The sequence below is a fragment of the Pelophylax lessonae genome (genome assembly GCF_965119305.1).
Source record: "Pelophylax lessonae genome assembly, chromosome: 4".
In the NCBI taxonomy this organism is placed as follows: Eukaryota; Metazoa; Chordata; class Amphibia; order Anura; family Ranidae; genus Pelophylax; species Pelophylax lessonae.
Window position 1 is genome coordinate 558,931,091 of NC_138771.1, and position 22,194 is coordinate 558,953,284.

The 22,194-nt window shown below is 40.5% G+C and overlaps 1 protein-coding gene across 1 annotated transcript in view; it reads right to left on the reverse strand.

Annotated features, from left to right (window-relative positions):
* The window catches only part of LOC309553890 (zinc metalloproteinase-disintegrin-like VAP1), a 118,429-nt gene extending 100,436 nt beyond the window's left edge, over positions 1 to 17,993 (reverse strand). Inside the window, exons 1-2 of the mRNA XM_082255376.1 lie at positions 17,861 to 17,993; positions 4,904 to 4,986 (exon numbers count right to left, since the gene is read on the reverse strand). Coding sequence (XP_082111502.1) covers positions 4,904 to 4,986; positions 17,861 to 17,912 — 135 coding nt within the window. The 5' untranslated portion in view covers positions 17,913 to 17,993. The remainder of the gene's footprint in view (positions 1 to 4,903; positions 4,987 to 17,860) is intronic.
* Between the last annotated feature and the right edge of the window lie 4,201 nt (positions 17,994 to 22,194).

Sequence of the window (22,194 nt, forward strand, 5' to 3'; positions counted from 1 at the left end):
AGCCGTTCCAGGAGGGGCTTCAACATCGCCCTGCGGGTCAGTGTACCACGGGATACATCCGGGAAGATGGAAATCTGGGCCCCATCGAAGTCCACCGGGCCCCTCGACCACGCCGCCCGCAGGACTTGCTCCTTAACTGAATATCTGTGCAAGCGGCAGATTACATCCCGCGGTCTGGCAGCGTCTTGGGATCTGGGGCCCAGAGCTCTATGGATCCGGTCAAACGTAAAGTCCGCAGGGGGGTCTTGCGGCAAGATCCGGGACAGTATGGCTTGGACCGTCGCCACGAGATCTTCCTGACCCGTAGCCTCTGGTATTCCTCGGAGCCGCAAGTTGTTTCGGCGGCTCCGGTTCTCCACATCTTCCAGCCGGAGCTGCTGTTCAGCCAGAGCGTCGGTGTGAGAAGCCTGTACTTGCTCCAGTTGGGCAACTCGTGCCTGCAGGTCCCCAATAGCCGATTCCCCAGCCGTCACTCTCCCCTTGACCAGGGAGACCTCCGCAGTCATCACCTGAAAGTCGCGGCGGTGCTGCTCCGCGACCTGAGCGACCATGGCCTCCATGTCCTGCTTGGTGGGGAGGGACCGGAGCAGTGCCCAGATGTCTCGTTCTTCCTCGGGACCTGCCGCTAGGGAGGACAGCGAAGGCGGTAAAGGGCCCTGGGACATCCTGGCAGAAAGAGAGGGCGGGGGAGAAGCAGTTGCCAGAGATGGGGAAAGGGCGGCCTGGGCAGGACCGCCGCCTAGGCCCACAGCTTGAGAACGCGACACCGGGGTCGGAGAGTCCTGAAAAAAGCTGCGGATGGGAGCTGAGGTAGACGCCCGGGAAGCAGTTTTTGTCTTCCTCTTTTTGTAGGTGCTCATTTCAGCCTGTAAGTGTCTTTTAATGCCGGTCAGAGAGGTCGGGAAGCGGGAGCACCAGAAGAATGCGTCCTCACGCCGCCATGACCTAGCCACGCCCCAATCTCTACCATTTTAATACAGGGCTGTGGAAGAGAGTGGAAGCAGTTCTGTTACTTCTGCTTCAAAGTGTCATTTAGCAATTATTAGTGTGAGGAAAGGATATCTAGTGTAGTTAGGGAGTTAGGGTACTATTTTCCACTATAGTTAGATTTAATAATCTAGTTTCTGTAGGGAAAGTGTTAAGTGTAAGGGGACCGTAGTGTAGTGTAGGGTTAACTGACTCTGACTGCTATGGCAGTGACAAAACCCTTCCATGTCAGGGTGACCGCTATAGAGAAAAGATTGTTTCTCTTAGAACACTTATAGAACCGGATAGTGGCTTCGCCCCTGTCACCCTGCTTTTTGCTGCAGGCATTTATAGGGCTTTTTTGAGGACATGTTTGGAGTCAGGCATGACATCATGAACTTCTGTGTAGGGGTATATATATATATACACACACACATGTATGTATATATACACATACACACATATAGGTGTGAAAATAGCAGAAACCTATGCTTGCGCTAATGAAATAATTAACAACCATATGGCTTCTCTGCTATAACACCTATATTTGTATAAATACATATAAGTGTGTGTGTATATATACCCCTATACAGAATTTCTGATGTTTTGCCTGTCTCCAAAGACCCCCAAAAAATGCCCCAAAAAAAACGCCTGCTGCAAAAACACACCTGGGCGTTTTTGTAGCTGGCGTTTTTTTGGGCATTTTTTGGGCGTCTTTGGAGGCAGGCATAACATCAGAACTTCTGTGTAGGGGTATATACACACACACACATGTATGTATATATACACATACACATATATAGGTGTGAAAGTAGCAGAAACCTATTCTTGCGCTAATGAAATAATTAACACCCATATGGCTTCTCTGCTATAACACCTATATGTGTGTATGTGTATAAATACATATAAGTGTGTGTGTATATATACCCCTATACAGGATTTCTGATGTTTTGCCTGTCTCCAAAGACCCCCAAAAAATGCCCCAAAAAAAACGCCTGCTGCAAAAACACACCTGGGCGTTTTTGTAGCTGGCGTTTTTTTGGGCATTTTTTGGGCGTCTTTGGAGGCAGGCATAACATCAGAACTTCTGTGTAGGGGTATATATACACACACACACATGTATGTATATATACACATACACATATATAGGTGTGAAAGTAGCAGAAACCTATGCTTGCGCTAATGAAATAATTAACCCCCATATGGCTTCTCTGCTATAACACCTATATATGTGTATGTGTAGAAATACATATAAGTGTGTGCGTATATATACCCCTATACAGAAGTTCAGATGTTATGCCTGCCTCCAAAGACCCCCAAAAAATGCCCAAAAAAAACGCCTGCAACAACACACCTGGGCGTTTTTTTTGGCGCAGGCGTTTATTTGGGCATTTTTTGGGTGTCTTTACATCCGTTTTTCATCCGATCCATTTTTTTGACGGATGAAAAATAGGGCATTCATCCATTCCAAAAAACGGACATTTATGGAAGCGGATGAAAACGGATGTTAACGGATGATCATCCGTTGTAATCCGTTTTTACATAGAGATGCATTGATGTCCGTTTTTCATCCGTCAATGGATGGATGAAAAACGGACAAACGGACCATATGTGTGAAAGGGGCCTTAGGCCCCTTTCACACATGGAGTCTGTTCAGATCCGCCTGTCAGTTTTTTTGGCGGATCTGAACGGACGCCTCATGCATCTCTATGGGGCATCAGATGTCAGCGGAGACATGTCCACTGACATCCGATCCGATCCATCAAAACCGGACGGATGGAAACCCTATTTTCCATCCGTCTGGCGGATCGGATCTGATGAGAACGGACAGACAGTCCGTTCCCATCCGATTCCCCCATAGAGATGCATGGGGACCTGACAGCTCTGTCTCCGCACACAGCGTGGAAACAAAGCTTTCATCCGCCTGCTCAGTGGGGGATCGGCGGATCGATACCCCGTTGAGAAAAACTGAGTCTGCCTGATGGACTCCATGTGTGAAACGGCCGTAGGTCTCTTTCACACATACGTACCATTCATTTCATCAGTTCAGGCACTTTTTTTTGTCATCAGTTTTTTTAAGTCAACATCAGTTTCACATCAGTTTTTCATCTGTTGTCAGCAGTTTTTCATCTGTTTTTGATCCAGTGTCTTCAGTTTTTCATCCTTTGTCATCCGTTTTTCATCCATTGTCATCAGTTTTTCATCTTTTGTTATCTGTTTTTCATCCATTGTTATTCATTGACATCCGTTTCTCATCTGTTGTCATCCGTTTTTCATCCATTGTCATCAGTTTTTCATCCATTGTCATCAGTTTTTCACCTTTTGTTATCTGTTTTTCATCCGTTGTTATTCATTGACATCCGTTTTTCATCTGTTGTCATCCGTTTTTCATCCATTGTCATCAGTTTTTCATCCATTGTCATCTGTTTCTCATCCATTGTCATCCGTTGACATCCATTTTTCATCCGTTGTCATCAGTTTTTCATCCATTGTCATCCATTTTCCATTTTTCATCCGTTGTCACCAGTTTTTCATCCATTTTCATCTATTGTCATCAGTTTTTCATCCTTTGTCATCTGTTTTTCATCAGTTGTCATCCGTTGTCATCCGTTTTTCATCCAATCCGTTTTTTTAACAGATGAAAAATAGGGCTTTCATCCTTTCAAAAAAACAGATGTTGACAGAAGCAGATGGAAACGGATGTATTTGAATGATCATCCGTTGACCGTTGTCATCCATTTTTCCATAGGAATGCATTGCTGTCTGTTTTTCATTCGTCAACGGATGGATGAAAAACGGACAAACGGTCCGTATGTGTGATAGGGGCCTAAAACAAAAACTACTGACATTTTGGAGTATAAGAAAAAAACTTACAATTCAAAAACGCAGAGCCCAGCAATGAAAATGAACACAGACATGACCAGTAATATTCAAAAATGAATAATTTTAAACAAAAATATACAGGATTTATATTGTCCTGCTCAAAAGAAACGCTATATTTAATACTCTAGGAAAACTTCCTTTCCCCAGCAGCCAGTAACAATAGGGCCCCCCGTTTGCAACAACAGATCCCCCTAACAACCCGCAACAAAATTTCTCCCCTAGCAGCAATAGACTCCTGGCAGCAACAACAGACCCCCCCCCCCCCCCCCCACAGGTAGCATCAATAGATTCTCAGCCAGCCAAAAATAGACCCCTCCGTCAACAGTAGAACTCTCCCAGCAACAATTGACCACCGGCAACAGTAGGTTCCCCCACCAGCAACAATAGACCTCCTCAGCAACAATGGACCCCCCTGTAAAACTAGATCCCCTCAAGCTAGAAAAGATCCCTCAATCAAAAGACACCCCAGCACCCCTTGCTATTACATAAATTCAGTGCTGGAGGTGCAAGTACTGCGTTCCCCCACGTTCCCACTAAAAAAAAAAGCCCTGGTGACAACTCCTTAAATGAGATGAGGTGGGAGATTACAATGGCATGTTCAGCTTCAGCCCTGATAGAAACGTATACAGCTTTATATAGGCCAACCTTCACTTTAGGTTTGTTGGTTCTGTAAAGAGTCAAGGTTACCCAAAGCTGTTAAGTTGAGTTTGGGCATTTCTATCTATAGCCAAGGCAAAGGTACATGTTAATGGTGGTTCCACCTCCAGCGCATACCCACTGAAGTTGGGCTTAAGGGCAAAAAGCAAAAGCAGGGCTGAAACAGTATGAAGGCAGCTTAACATTTTTTTGGAACTAGAAGGCTAGTAAAAATGTATCATAAAAAATATTTAAAAATGTAAAATACTGTATATTATAACATATAACATTTACATTTTTATCCTACTATTATTTCTAAACTTCTCAGTTATGACAACTTATTGGAAATCATTAAATTGGTTCATTTCCTTTAACATTAGGCCTTCCCATGTACACATAAGTAAATCATTTACTGTACCTGTGTGTCCCTTTTGTTCTGAGTATGAAGTTTTCGAGGATAAACCACCTCATATTTTTGTTCCCCAGGAAATGGATTAAATCCTAAAAAAATATACAGTAACACCATTATTTTTTATTATGAAATAACACATTTATTCATTATTCATATCAAACAGTTCTACTTTATCAAACAAAACCATTCTTTCACTAATAAAAATCTCAGTGTCACAAGGTTCACGCCATGCCTTGTATGGCTTGTAACATGTAAGCGCAAAGTGGAGTATGCAAAAATTTTCCCAGCACACTTGTAGTAAGTGGGGGCTGTGACATGAAGGAACCATTCTATAAGTGCCACTAATCCACTTCAACAGTACTAATGAGTGTGAGATATAGGTTAAATCACCCTGAGAGGCCTCACACCATAAGGGCACATTTCATCTGTAGCCAGTGACATGGGTCTGTACCACCGCTGAGGGGCACATGCTTAGGCAGATACTAAGCCATCCTTCTGACTGGAACCCTCCATCACTGGCCACCACCATCCTTGTCCCGAACTGGCTGCTCCTCCTTCTGTTCACCAATGTTACACAAGCATATACATCACTCTTCGTTCCCCTTTTTCGACACACACACACTTTATTGGCACACACAAACTTCTCTGCAATAAATGACAAGACCAGACTTTGCAGAATAAACAAACTTGTTTACTGGAGTTTGTCTTCATGATACTATGATACTGGTACATTGATCTTACACAGTTCAGCATTTAACACCTCCGGGCACTGAACTATTAGGTACAGTATAACTTCACCACAGCCAATCAAGGGAAGCCTTGTATTCATTATTAAAATACAAAGCCTCCTATGAGTGACTAAGCAGTGCTCAGTCCCACTCAATTTTGTTCCAGAAATTGGACAAAATTCCCCATACAACTGCTGAAAACACAGCGCTATGTACCATATGTAGCCAGGGCTGTCTTAATGCATGGGCATCCCTGGGCACTGCCCAGGTGCCCCAGGTGAAAGGGGGCCCCGTGAAAGTCTTGCATTACTTCATACTTGCCAACCATCCCGGATTTGCTGGGCCAGTCATGCTTTTTACTAAGCTGTCCCAGAATGGCCATGTCCTGAGTCCCTGAACCTGTACAATGCCCTCCTGGTCCCAGTATTGTGCCCTTCTGACCCCCCTGTACTATGCCCTTCTGCCTTCAGCCCTGTACTGTGCCCTTTGTGTTGATTAGTCTTTAATTTATGGAATGCTTTTTAGATTGTTTAAAATCAATTTTATTTAAAGTACTAATAAATATACATTTAATTCTATCAACTATTTCTACTTTAATTCTTGAGAGTAAGTGCGTAAATTGGGGCAGGCTGGTAGTGCATTACTTTACCCAGGGGCCTATGATGCTATTAAAGTGATTGTAAAGTCTTGTTTTTTTCTTTAAAAAAATAACAAACATGTTATACTTACCTGCTCTGTGAAGACGGTTTTGCACAGATTAGCCCGGATCCTCCTCTTCTCAGGTCCCTCATTCCTGCTCCTGGCCCCTCCCTCCTATCAAGTGCCCCCACAGCAAGCAGCTTACTATGGGGCACCCAAGCTGAGCTGCAGCTTTGTGTGTCCATTCAGACACGGAGCTGCTATTCGACCCCGACCCCTCTCTCTCCTGATTGGCTCATTGATTTTGATCGACAGCTGTGGGAGCCAATGGCGCCGCGACTGTATCTCAGCCAATCAGGAGGGAGATTCCCAGGATGGCCGAGGGACTCGTGGACATTTGCTGGACAGAGAGGGGGCACAGGTAGGTATTAAGGGTGCTGGGGGGGGGGGGCTGCTACACACTGAAGGCTTTTTATCTTAATGCATAGAATGCATTAAGATAAAAAAACCTTCCTGACTTTACAACTCCTGTAAAACGGCCCTGTATGTAGCTGGTGCTACAAACACTTTATACCGATCTCCCAGAGGGCACATCTGTTGGTGAAGGAAATAGTTTGTTTGGGCCAGCTTGGGCCAACTATTCAAAGTCATAGCAAACCTGAGGTTAGGTTTAAAAGCTCAATTTTTTGCACTGCTAATTGCAATTAAAATGTATAAATTACTATAAAATAAAATGAAAGAAAATCCTAAGTCTAACTATTCTTAAAGGGGATCTTCACTGTATCTGAGCATCACAAACCAAAAACAATATTAAATTCATTTTTAATATTCAAAGCAAACTCCCCCATCCATCTATGTTTCCATGCTTTATTTTATTAAATCACTTTGAAAAACAACCCCCTAGCATTTCTGGCTGTGGCCATCCTGAGTAAGAGCAAACAATTAATATAGAGTTTACTTCCTGGAATCTATCTGCCCTAAGCTCAAGCATGCATGTAGGAGAGTGTGCTTAGCTGAGAAAACCCATCCTCCTCTCCTCCCCTCTTGAAAACTCCTGGGTTACTCAAAAAGTAACACAGTTGTTGAACCCCCTGAAGACTCCCGGGGTGTATGACATCATTTGCCAATGCAAGAAACCAGGAAGTAACTGAAGAAATGTAGAAAAACAAAATGTAAGGCTGGGTTCACACTAGTGCAAATTGGATGCGGGTTTCCTCAATGGAGCCAGTTCACACATCCCTGGAGCGGCTGAGGAGTGAATTGCACAGGGGTCCTGTGCGTCTTTGCCTCCGTTTCAGGTCCAAATCCAGCCAAAAATTTTGGCCTGATTCATCCCTGAAACAGAAAACAGGGATGCACCGGACCCCCGCTGTCAGCCGCATTCGTCTGCAGTGTGAACCCAGTTTAAAACAAATAAATCTTGATCTACTTTCATGTCTATTTACTAATGCTAGCACAATGAGGATTACAAATAATAAATGTTGATTGGTGGAGTGAAGTCCAACTTTTAAATTTTCCCTCTTCCCCCTTTATGTATCCTACCTTTTTTTAATTCAATCTGGTCTTGTCACGTGATCCTGCTGTGGCTCATAGGCTCCCATGTCCCAACCATTATTAGCGCTCCATCCTCCCCCCTGCAGCAGCCGCTAACTGACAGAGGGAAGCCAGAGCTGTGATATCACAGTGCCAGAGCAAATTAAAAACAGGTAAGTGCACAGACCCTTTCTTATATAGGCTAGGCAGGTTAGGTTAGGTGGGGGAGGGAACATTTTTATGAATAATTAGACTTAGGCTTTTTTTTTTTTTTTTTAGACTTAGGCTTTACTTCCACTTTAGTTTAATTTGCCATTAACAGTACAATTAGGAGTGCAAAAACTGTAAACAAACCAAGACTACAACTCCTCACCCTTCAATGTTTCACTGGCTGCCCAGTTGTCTAATGCTTGTGAACTTGGCACCTAATGTAGAAAATCTTGCTGACCCATGTTGTATAGAAATAATATTCAGATTCCTGTCAAAATGTTTTTCAGCAAAGAAATTCTTCTGCCTGACTCATATTGGATTATAAAAGTATCATATCTTGTGTTATCTCCATGTCTGGTGTGAAAACACAGTTTTCAAAGATTAAAAAAACAGAAGCGCTGTGGTTGCCGCATAAAACAAAATTAGCAATAGTCGAAAACAAGCATAAAGGAAATGCGCACACCACAAATTGATTTATTAGATAACATATGGCTTTTTATTTCATCTTAATTATAGGAGCCTGTGACAGTTTATAGGTATGAAAGAGCACAGCACAATAAAATATGCTAAAAGTACATATGTTAAAGCTGAAATCCAGGTAAATAGCTAAATGCGAAGTTACAATCCATGCATATGAGCTGTTTTATCTGCCACAGAATTTGGTTTTCTGTGCCATCCTGTCCTGGCATATACACAGCTCTGCCAGGCAGCACAGCCCGGTTTCCAGTTAAGTAACACAGTGGGGACCTCTCTCAATTCCCTGTCTGCTCACCAGCCATGCACTGCTGCTGAGGTCATCCCTTGACTAGGGTAGTTCAGAGGTAACCTACCTACACCAAAAACTTACATACCCCAAAGATTACCCACCCACTTAACCAAAATCAAACACTTTACTTGAGATGGATTTAAATGTCCATAAGGCCTTTTATTATACCAAATAACAATTAATAACCAAAATAAACAATAAATAACCGATAAATACCAGCTTTACATTACAGTCTTAATTTATTAAGAAGTCCTTGAAACTCCATAACCAACCTGTTCTGTCTGTGGCACCATTTGGCTAAAGATATATCCCCCCAGCCAAAAGACACCACCTTGGGGACATTCACAATTGCCATCAGACACTTTACAGGTCTACCAGTACCTGGTCATTATTATTGGACCACAACCAACCATTGGACACCATACTAGCAGATGGGTCTACACTTTTATCCCAGACAACAGATTTTTAAAAGCCTAGTAAAGCACCTCCAACTGCCAACCTTATCACCAGTAAAACCCTTCCCAACTCCTCTTAACCACTTCTGGATCGGAAGGTTTACACCCTTAAAGCGGAGTTCCACCCAAAAGTGGAACTTTCGCTTTAGGGAGTCCTGACCCCCTGACATGCCACATTTGGCATGTCATTTTTTTGGGGGGGAGCGGGTACCTAGCTTTGACAGGTACCCGCTCCCACTTCCGCTCGGAGCGCTGCGGCGCCCTGAATGGAAGTTCTCCTCTCCCCCTCCCTCCCTGCAATCTTCTGGGACACGTCAGAGGTCCCAGAAGATTGCCGGCCAATCACGGCGCGCAGCGCGACTCGCGCATGCGCAGTGGGTACCCGGCTGTGAACCCGCAAACTGTCACAGCCGGGTGCCCACAGCAGTGATGCCGGCGCCGAGGGAGAGGATCAAGGCTTCGGGCGGCCGCATCGCTGGACCGTTGGACAGGTGAGTGAATGGCTGGAACTCCGCTTTAATGACCAGCCAGTTTTTGCGATACTTTAACTGACAATTGCGCAGCTGTGCGACGCTACACCCAAATAAAATTGATGTCCTATTTTTCCCACAAAAAGAGCTTTCTTTTGGTGGGATTTGACACCTCTATATGGTTTTTATTTTTTGCGCTAGAAACAAAAAAAGACCAACAATTTATCGGAAGTCCGATTATGGCAGCAATAAAAAAGGAATTTGGAATTTCGGAAGAGATGGAAAGCAATAGAAGGGAACGTTTTTGAGCTAAGAAAACATACTTGGATACTTTTTAGTTTAATGTCAGTTTTATTCCTGTGCTGCTGACAAGATTATGAAGCGAGGGGGGAAATGCAGTTGACAGATGTAATATAAAATCAAAAAATAAAATATTAAAATAAAATATTAAATATTAAAATAATCTTAATGGGAAGTAAAAAAGAAAAAACAAATCATGGAATTTTTATGCTTTAGTAATAGATTTGGACACAGACGTGGCTACTCAATCCATTGTAAAAGTGGAAGTGAAGTCAGGGACTTTTCAGTCATTTACTTACTGATATTTTTAAGAAATGCTGACGTCCACCTTATTTATTTATACACACTATATAAAGAGGTTTAACCCAGCCCAGTTCAAATGTAGCAATGTCTGTATATGTTAATTATATTGACTGGCACTCTGACTAAATTGAACGTAAAAAATGTGGTTTATTATATTTGCTACACTGTGTAAATCAATTCCCTGCTTACATTTTTTGTTGTTATAAGTTTATAAGTGGAATAAAATGTAAAAAAAATAATAATTTAAACTTAACAGTTTATAACTATATAAAATAAATAAAATGAATTAATGCATCATTTTAACAGCCACAATCTTCCAAATTGTCTCTCTCTGCACCAGACACAATGACCATGTGATCACTATAATTGGCTGTCATAATCCCATAATCCAGTAATTGCATTCCAATCAGACAGAGCAAAATGTTTAACCCTCCCACAAGGTTCAACATGAAATCAGTGTTGCTGAGGGGGGGGAATTAGTTATTGCTCTGAGACCACCTCCATCTTAAAGTATTACTGTAACCAGGCTGTAAACAATCAAGAATATACATATTCCTAACCAGCACTAAATGAGCTTTAAAGCAAGCCATCACTGATCTATGTAGCTATAAACACTGTGGGGCTATTTACCCTAAAATTTTTAGCAGAAGATGAAGTTGTTCTCAGCAGCTCAGATCAGCATGCTTCCTCCTTCTAGTCCCAAGCAGTAAAAGGCAGCTCAGCTCCCCCTTGCCAGGAGTGATTCAGCAGCTCAGATTAACAACTTCTGGACTGGAAGGTTTTACCCCCTTAATGACCAGGCCATTTTTTTGCAATACGGCACTGCGTTATTTTAACTGACAACTGTGTGGTTGTGCGACGTTGTAACCCAAAATAAAACTGATGTCCTTTTTTCCCCCACAAATAGAGCTTTCTTTGGCTGGTATTTGATCAACTGTGTGGTTTTTATTTTTTTGCACTAGAAACAAAAAAATACCAACAATTTAAAGAAAATAAAAAATAAATAATATTTTTTACTTTCTGCTATAAAACATATCCAATTAAAAAAATGTAAAAAATCGAATTTCTTCATTATTTTAGGCCAATATGGATTCTGCTACAATCCCAATAAGCGTATATCGATTGGTTTGTGCAAAAATATTAGCGTCTACAGATATATGGGGGGGCGAGAGAGGTGTGAGAGGGAGGATTACCTCCTCCCTTCTCTCTCTCCCCTACCCCCTTTTTTTTTTTTTATTTTGGTATGTGGAGTATTACTATTATGTGCATGAGGATATGTTTGTGAGATGTTCGTACAAAAGAAAAAAATTGATCAATAACATTTTTTAAAGCATTGCCAATAGAGATTTTAATTTGTCACCATTCCACGAGTGCGTACAAATTTAAAGCGTGACATTTTAGGTATCTATTTACTCGGCGAAACATCATCTTTCACAATATGCAAAAAATTGGGCTAACTTCACTGTTTTTTTTTTTTAATTCAATGAAGTGTATTTTTACCCAAAAAAATGTGTTTGAAAGACCGCTGAGCAAATACCATGTGACATAAATTATTGCACCGACCGCCATTTTATTCTCTAGGATCTTTGCTAAAAAATTATATAACAAGTTTCAGAGTAGGCTTAAAGTGGTTACATTTGAACACGGCTGCAAGAATTGCAAACATTTTAATCAAAAATCCTCCCTGCGTTGTTTCAAAATAGATCCTCTGTGCTGGATTATAGTTGCTGCATCAGTACTGTTAAAACTGACTCTTTATGAGTGTCGGATCACTGAAGCTGGCTATATACTAGTAGAATTTCATAATTCTCTTTTTAAGAACATTCTTTTGATTTTCTAATCATTAGTGGGGTCCAATCAACATTTTATTTTCAACTGCAGTGAATAGAAAATTTGAAGGAGCAATTTTTTTAACAGTAAATGAGGTTTCCGTTCAGGAAAGTCCATCCAAGTTAAAAACAGCAAAAATGTTTAAATGCGTTTGAACGACGTTCGTTTGAAAATCTACTAGTGTGTGGCCAGCTTTAAGCCTCGTACACACGCACCGATTGTTGGCCGACCGATCGGCCGTCTTTTGTCCAGTGTTGTTGTGTTGGTTGAAATGTGCTCTAGACTTGCACTGGACTTTTGTTGGCCAACAAAAACAAACTTCAGAAGTGATGTCATGTGATGGTTGACTTTCCGTGTGTTTTTTCTTCTCTGAGCATGCCCAGTCTTGCTCATCAGATTTTTGTCTGCCGAAATCTGTACTGACTGACGAACAATCGGCCGTTCTGTTGACGGCCAACAAAAATTTTATAGTATGCACACCAGATTTTATTCGGCCGAAAAGTCGCAGTCGGTTGTCGGAAGCATCATATTAACAAGCCGACAATTGGCCGATCGGACGTTGGCCGCAAATTCACGGCCAACAATCGGTGCGTGTGTATGAGGCTTTAGGCTCCCCAGTGGCCCTACCCTACGTCTTTATGTTATTGTTTTTTCTTTGATCTCAGCAACTCCTTGCGTTATTTTTGTGCTGCTATCACCTGTCAGGCCAGCATCACTAAACCACTTGCCGACCAGCCGCCGTAGTTTTACTGCAGCAGGTTGGCTCTATTTTATGCGAAAAACAGCGTACCTGTGTGTAATAGATACTGGGGGCATGCGCGCTGTGATCCAGTGCAGTGATCGCATTAAAAAAATCTGAAAGGCTGGTTGTACTGAAGTCAGTTGATTGGTCACCTTCAGTACAACCAGCCTGCCCATAGATGGATCAAATAATTTGAGATTTGATCCATCTACAGCCAGCTTAAGGGGTAGTGGTGGATTTGAGACTGAGGCACAAGGTCTCATTGATTGTGGCCATCCACTTAACAATCTGATTGAGTGCTTCTTCACAGAGTCAGACAATATGATGAAATCTACAAATTAGCAAAAAGACGCATTCCTGTGTCTGATCGATTACGGCAAAACTGATTGTTTTAATCAACATTATTCTGATCAGTCTGGGTGGAAAATCCAGTCCTAGGAAACTAGATGGATCAATATGGCGGCATGATGATGGTATATAAAATCATTCCATGTATGGCCACCATATATATCAATGCTTAAATGCCCATAGTCTGGCCTCAGGTTCACTTTAAAGCTGGCTTGATTACATTAACAAATCCTGTTTTTAGCTGAGGCCAAATTAACCTGTTTTAAAGTTTTTAAACCCAACAGCAAAATATATCCTTTAAACACACATAAAGCTGGCCATACGCCATGTAATCTGATTGTACAATCTATGTAAAATTTCCTTTAATGTACTAAAACTATGTAATAGGAGGGCTCATCTGAACAAATCATTCAATTGGTTTAAAATTGGGCAGACCCTTGCACTGTATATTTGATCTAATGGAAATTGTACAATAAGATTATATAGTGTACAGCCACCTTTAGTCAGATAATTTGTGCTTAAGATGCATTGGTCCAATAATTATTTATTTATTATTACCATATTCTTAATTAGAAATGCAGCTTCTTCAGAGGTTTTAAAGATAACATATCCGTCGCAGTAGGCATAGCTCCCAACTGTCCCTGATTTTGAGGGACTGTCCCTGATTTGGAACAATGTCTCTGTCCCTCTTTCCTCATCATTTGTCCCCCATTTTAGTCTGATCTATATAGCTGTATATAGAAAGCACTCTTTATCTTTCAAAAAGTGTTTCCCAGTGCTAAACCTTTCATCCAAATTCAAAATTGCTGCATTTGTAAATTTAAAAAGCCAATATAAAGGAATAGTAGTGGTAAAAAAAGCACTTGTGGGTTTAACTAATATCTTTTTTTTACATAATTTTTACATAATTCTCCTTTAAGGGGGTGTGACAGAGGGTGTTTCCTATTCCAACATACTTTTGCCAATAGGTGTCCCTCATTCCCATCTCAACAAGTTGGAAGGTAGGCAATAAGGCTAATTTAAAGCAAATGAACCAGAGCAGGCATGCTTTCATATAGACCTGCTCAGATATCAGAGTACATAGCCATTTTATTCTCTGAACCCGCACTGGGACCCAGAACGTCAAAGTAATATTGTCCTTGTGCTTACTGTTCCTAAAAAGCTTCTAAAGAGTGCAATAATTAATTTATTGAAATTTTACTAAATAAATGTAAAAATACTCACATTACCAACTCATGCAATGAAATGCACATGCACCAAGATGGCTGGCATGCACAATAATTCCATACGTTATGCTTTTATAGGAAAAGGAACAAGGTACAGAGTTTATTACTTGAATCTATATTCCGAGTACCAGTGTATTCTATCTCACAGCCCGGTTAATGCTTGACCTTCTGTACATGGGTCAAGAATACAAACACGTACAGTACAATGCTTCTCTGTAAATGGTTCATTGAGGTTTTTTAAATCTTAGCCATGTACAATTCATGTGGTTTTAGTCCATTTAAAAATGCTTTAGCTTGGATAGATCCAAAAACATACCGGCACACCAGCGTATATTCCACAGCCAACCACACTTGTCCATAAATTCCACATATATGCTATAGCCTTTGCACATGCATTTGCACACATCACATAGGTAATTCCACAAGCAGAAGACTGATGCACTGGCATACATGTATTTTCTGTATTAAATCTGGCTTAATGCATTCATTTAGGGCCCATTCACACTATGCATGGTGTTAAGACCATTTTTTATTTTTGAATTGGCTGGACACACACCTTAACACATGAGAAACTGGATCTGATTATTTTTTTTTTTTTGTTACACTTCGCACCCCAAAGCATGGCATGTATGTTGTGGTGAGCTACAGTTCACGTACACTGCCAGCTACAGTATTGGAATGTATGTATGACTTATGAAAGTCTCTTGTGCACCAGAAAACATTGATTTATTGCTGGTTTGTGAGAGAGAACATATACAGGGTGGTGGATTTGATGCTTTTAGAGATAGTCTTTTTTGGGCTGTCTGTTTTAGCACAGGAATAATGTGTAATACTACACAAAAATGAATAAATCTTGTGGTAATACTTTCTATCAATATAGTTTAAGATAAGGTCTGTAAAAAAAAAAATTGAAGTGTCCCTAAAGTCACTTAAAATTTCAGGGACTGGAATAATACCATGAGTAAGACCAGAGGACAAAAGACATTGACGCATCATAGTAAAATTAGAAATGGCATATATATATATATAATATAAATAGAAGAAAAATTTCCGCGCTAGATGTGACAGAAAACCAAATGATTAAGAACAATAGTGAGCAGCTGGCACAAAATCAACTAACAGTGATTCAAAAAATACAATAAAAACCAAAAAGTGCAGCGCTGAAATCAGTATACAATTATATAGCTGAAAAGCTCATATAAAGAAAACAAAAAAGGAGAGGGGATAATGTCCAAATGAATAGTCCCAATATTAAGTGCAGAGATGTGAATCCACGTGCAAAATAACTTTCTTCCAGTGACACCAGGAAAAAAGTGTAGGAAGGGGACACCCTTGTGCTCAGGTATAACAAGCAGCTTACCGAAATTCCGTGGCTGCTCAATTTAATGAGACAGCCTCTCCCAGCTAGTAGTAAACCAGTATGTCAACCGATATCAAGCTCAGGTGCTTCGAAAGACTCCAAAAGCCGAAAGCCGTTTCCGGTGTGTTGTTAAACCGATCACATTAATATGTGGCACACTTGGAACTTCTCATATACTCCATTGAACGTAAAGCCATATGTAGAAAGAAACAGAGGCCCATAGCGTAATCCCGTAAACCAATAGGTAAATTTATTAAAAAAACTACTTACAATTTAAAAGACAAAAACAGGCATGTAGTATGTGCCGGTCATGGATCTAACCGCGGCGTCCCGCAAGTCTCCAGATCAGCATATGGATAAACAGCCGGCTTCGTTGGGGGGCGTGTGGACGTTTATGTCTGGGATCGCCAACGTTTCGTCATAAGAAAGACTTCTTCTGGGCGTCCCAGACGTTGGCGATCCCAGACATAAACGTCCACACGCCCCCCAACGAAGCCGGCTGTTTATCTATATGCTGATCTGGAGACTTGCGGGACGCCGCGGTTAGATCCATGACCGGCACATACTACATGCCTGTTTTTGTCTTTTAAATTGTAAGTAGTTTTTTTAATAAATTTACCTATTGGTTTACGGGATTACGCTATGGGCCTCTGTTTCTTTCTACATATGGCTTTACGTTCAATGGAGTATATGAGAAGTTCCAAGTGTGCCACATATTAATGTGATCGGTTTAACAACACACCGGAAACGGCTTTCGGCTTTTGGAGTCTTTCGAAGCACCTGAGCTTGATATCGGTTGACCTACTGGTTTACTACTAGCTGGGAGAGGCTGTCTCATTAAATTGAGCAGCCACGGAATTTCGGTAAGCTGCTTGTTATACCTGAGCACAAGTGTGTCCCCTTCCTACACTTTTCCCTGGTGTCACTGGAAGAAAGTTATTTTGCGTGTGGATTCACATCTCTGCACTTAATATTGGGACTATTCATTTGGACATTATCCCCTCTCCTTTTTTGTTTTCTTTATATGAGCTTTTCAGCTATATAATTGTATACTGATTTCAGCGCTGCACTTTTTGGTTTTTATTTTATATATATATATATATATATATATATATATATATATGTATATATATATATATATATATATATATATATATTAGGGATAGACCGATATGGTTTTTTCAGGGCCGATATCGATATTTTGAAATTGTGGTGGATGTGGGTGCCTCAAACCCAGGTAAGGGGACTTTAAGGGCAAGAGTAGGTTAGAAAATAACGTTGAAAAAGAAGAAAATTTATTGATAATAATAATAACAGATTACATATTAAAGATGGGATGACCCATAGACAATTGGTGTATGGGTAAACGGTGGCAAAAACCTACTACAGGGTCCAACTGAGACATAAACTCCCCTCCAAGATATCGATATTTTGGTCTCATGGTATCGGTATCGGCCGATATTTTGTAAGTTTAAAGTTTTGAAAAATAAAGACAATTTTTGACACAAATCTGGTACTGAACATGGTATTTTTTTTTTAACATTTTTAACATTAAAGGCTCGTTCTTCACACCTTACCTGCATGAAAACTGATAGGAAAACTGCACAGCTTTCACTTGCAGGTACATCAGTATTACATCATGTGAATGAACGAGTCCTAGAAGAGTAGACAACTGTAAAAAATAAAGTGCTGGGAAAATAATAACTAAAGGCTTCCCAAAACAAAATTTGCGTAAACTGCTGCAGTAGTGCACTCACTGTCTGCAATGATTAAATCTAGAAGCTGCAGTGCAAAAGGCAGTGGACTGTACACTAGTACTACTCAATTTCAATACTCCCAGTTAAGTAGAACAGAATTATAGTGCAGAAAGCATAACATTTCAGCAATATTTACAATATCGGTAAAATCGGCAAGTCCCGGGGCCGATACCGATATATCGGGAAAAGTGAATATCAGCCCTCCTATAATCGGTCGATCCCTAATATATATATATATATATATATATATATATATATATATATATATATATATATATACAAATGTATAGACTCACCCAAAACCAGACAATCCAGCAGTGAAAGCAGTAACAGTAGAGGTCCCAGCATCGTCAATGTGTGGTTGTGGTGTGTTTCTGATGTGCAAGTAACAAGGGAAGTGTCTTCAGCTGTTAAATCTTGCACTGCAGAATTTCCCAATAATGCTTTACAGAGAAATGGACTGTAAAATGTCAACATCAACAAGTCACATGTTTTTTAAATTACCTTATTAGTATTACTGCCAGGGCATAAAGAGAAGTACTGGTAGATACATTGTGTTGTAATAGTCGCTTTGATCTCAAAGTGTGCTTCAGTAAATTTGTACTAGAAATGACAACATTAATTGTAGGTTTATAGCAGGGGTCTCCAAACTTTCTAAACAAAGAGCCAGTTTATTGTCCTTCGGATTCTGGGGAGACCAGACTGTGGCCTATAGCAGAAGGAGTAGAAAATGCCCTGGCATCAGTGGCCTCAAGCTTGGTGGTCAGTGGGAAGAAAAACATTATGTAGTGCCTGTGGTCAGTAGGAAAAGGGATAGTGTCCCATCATTTCTTTTAGTGGGAAGAATAGTGCTCCATTGTTGGTGTCAATTGGAGGAATATGTGCCCCATATTTTGTATCCATTAGAAGACTATTGCCCCATCATTGGTGTCAATGGGAGAAATTATGACCCATTTTTGGTGCCAGTGGAAGGAATAGTGCCTCACCATTGAATAGTGCGAGTGGAAGGAATGGAAGTGAAGGTAAATCTCCCCTATGGAAACACAAATAGCAAAAAAAAATAAAAAATCTAACATGGGTTATAACCCTCCCTTATTCTATCCAAAATGAAAAAAAAAAAAAAGTTTTGCCTAAAGTTCTACTTTATTCACACCTGGAAGATGACCAGCAGCCAGTGGTGGAATCGAGTTTCTGCAGGGAGACTGCTGGAAACAAGGTAAGTATTGCACCAACAGTAGTTATTTTTTAATTTACAACATGCTGAGATATTTATTTTATTTAATTTCATTTATTTGTTTTATGAAACTGGAGCTCCACTGCCAGGTAAAGAGTAAAAGGATTATCCATGAAAATGATACCTACCTAGGCCCAGGTTCTGATGCTTTTGGTGGGTGCAAGTAATATCACATTTCTCCTGGCAGACTTGCACTCCAATTTCTGCCAGAATGTACTCCCGCCATGTTATTGTAGGGGTACATTCCTCAGGATGGTGCATGGTGGCATCACTAGCACCTCCTTGAAGGCGGGTTTAAGGTACTTTTTTTTTTTTTTTCATTTTTGAATGGAAACTATTTCCTAATCAATGGCCGTTTGTGTTGGCATAAAAACAAAACAGAAGTTTGGCAAAAAAATTAATCTTTTGTTTGCTCTTGAAGATCTGCTTTAAGTTAATACATTTATGCCAATTTAAGAGTCATGGAATTGGAATACATTTTAGATAAATGGATTACAGCAGAAAATTGGTGACCCACAACAGATCTAGAACATCTGTAGCATCCCATGAAACCAGATATTATTACTGTTATCAGCACAGAAGCAGATCTTTCCGAGCGTGGTCAGTTTGCATCTCTTCTAACTTGGGAGTTCAGTTTGCATCTCTTCTAACTTGGGAGTTCAGCTACCAGAAGCTGTGCCTATACATTGTGTATATGTGAGCAGGATCGGCGCAAATTCAAAAAATGTGATGAAAAATGTTAATGGTGTAATATGTATAAATAACACAGTGCTTCAAAAACGTGGTGCAAAACAATCAAGGAAAAAAATCCAACAAATAGGGATATACACTAATAATCATATAGTGTTGAACTGGTGTGGAATAATAATGTACAGTTCTGTGCAATCAGAAAAGGTAAGTCCAAATATTTCCAAATAATATCCAGAAAACTCATAAATAGTGGAGATGATGTTTCTTCAAATAAACAAATATGATGTCCTTCCGTATAATCCAAAAAATAATGTGTATTGGCCGCTTACCTCAATACACACAAAGCATGCGTGTGTGCAAATGAAGCTTCCCTTTGATGTCCCTCTGATAGCTCGATATAGCTGGATACTGTAGTCCCAAGATGTCAGACAGTGGGTTCCTCTTCGCTGATAACCAAGATGGTGCCCAGATGTCTCATAAAGAAAGTGATAACAAAGGGGCCATCATTGTGTAGTAAGTTCCAAAAGGGTTTATTAGAAAAAGGTATTGCACTTACACAATCAGGGATAAATGAAAACGCTGACCGCCAATGCGGTAGAATCACATCTTCCGGTCACGGCCGTAGACTCGGAAGTGACGTCACCCAGCTCACCCCGACGCGTTGCGTCACTACGCACGTGACTTGACTTTATCACGTGACTTGATAAAGTCACGTGCGTAGTGACGCAACGCTAATTCACATTTTTTGAATTAGCGCCGATCCTGCTCACATATACACATTGTCATTTCAGGTGGGGACACCGATTCAGATTGGCAGCTTTTTCATGTCTATTTTTTCACTTATTGATTTATATTGATTTATCGCAGACCCTTTGGGTAGCGCGCTGATCCTCATTTTGATTGTGCCTATACATGCCGTGCCTGTAATCCTGTGTTCAGCAGTTTCGGCATTGTGATACTTTAACGGAAAATTGTGCAGTTGTGCGATGTTGTACCAAAATAAAATTGATGTCCTTTTTTCCCACAAAGAGAGCTTTATTTAGGTGGTGTTTGATCACCCGTGCGATTTTTATTTTTTGTGCTATAAACAAAAAAGAGTGACAATTCTGAAAAAAAAAGTTTTGAAAGTTTTGTGACACGGGTGATATGGTGACATTTATTGGAATATTTGTCTCTGTTCTTCCATGCTTTTGGGCTTGGAAAATGGTCAGAGAAAATTCCTGGTGCGTATCCAACGTGTTTCGGCTTTAATGCAGCCTTTATCAAGGATTTACTGTCACCATGTCTGAAAAGATAGTGAAATATTGATTCAATTGATAATTGAACATACCACGGACATTTAACCGTTGGTGTTGAGTAATTATGTATACATGCATTTGTTTGTGTTCTGTTCTATGTAAAGTTCTTTGTCCCTTATTTGCAGCGAGAACCTTAGTGGATGTGTCCTGAAATGGTACATATTTTCAAGGTTTATATCTTTTAGGACGGATCAATTTATAAATAGATATATGTTTGAAGAGACTTACACAAATTTATGCTGTAAGCAGGAAAAAGGAGCAGCCAAGGTTGGTTAAGGGCTCCAAAAGGGGGTTTTTATTTGAACGCCTCAAAATCCCTTCTTAGCCTAAGGCACTATGGGGGGAATAAAACACATGATCCGTCTATTTAAAAGAAAAACTATACAAATTATTCCATCCATATATTTATTACTTAAGGTTATTTGCAGATTGGGGATTTGCCTCATGTAGAGAAGTGGAAAACATCCACTGTTACACTCACATTTGTTAGCAAGGTGATTTCCTGGCACTTATTCAGACAGCGGTTCCTCTGTCCTTCCTTCTCCCTCTCTGCGAGGGAAGTGAGGATAGACACTGGTTCCCCAGCCTTTTATGTAGGTCCGCACATGCGCCTTGGGCGCCGCACGTACCTACACATGACGTCAATCACGTGGCTAAATCCCTATTGCACATGCGCTACTCGGCTATTTTATGGAAAAAAGGGGGGGAGGAGGGAGGTCCCGAAAAAAGGGGGTTCATGGATGATATTAACCGAAGGCAAGGGGGAGAATATCCTCCTGCATTGTTTTTTGTGAATGGATGATTTGGTTATTTTTATGAATTTTTTGAGTCGGTTTTTCCGTCTATCCCCCCTGGACTCAATGAAACGGAAAGCTTCCGCCCTTTCCTAGAGGGTTTTTCAATTTGGAAAAACCGACTGAAAAAATTCATAAAAATAACCAAATCATCCATTCACAAAAAACCTTGCAGGAGGATATTCTCCCCCGTGCCTTCGGTTACTATCATCCATAAACCCCCTTTTTTCGGGACCCCCCCCTCCTCCCCCCTTTTTTCCATAAAATAGCCTCAGAAAAACGAACTAAATATGGTATCCTTCATCCAATCACAAAAATTCTTGTCAAAAACGATTGCCTCCCTCAATATCCTAGGACTCCATTATTCAGAACTTTTCATCTGAAACAATTTACATCCAAATACGAAGTTTTCTAGATAAACACCTGCTTTACAAAGCACGAATAACCCCCACTCCAATGGAGATTATATCTACAAAATTACAGCACCATTATGATGTATCCCCTCTTTCTTTTCTTTTCTTTCATTTTTTCTAAAAAATGTATATTCTTTTTTGTACTGCTGGTAAAATAAGAAAAATGTATGTATATTCCAACTGCAAACAGATATTTTTTGA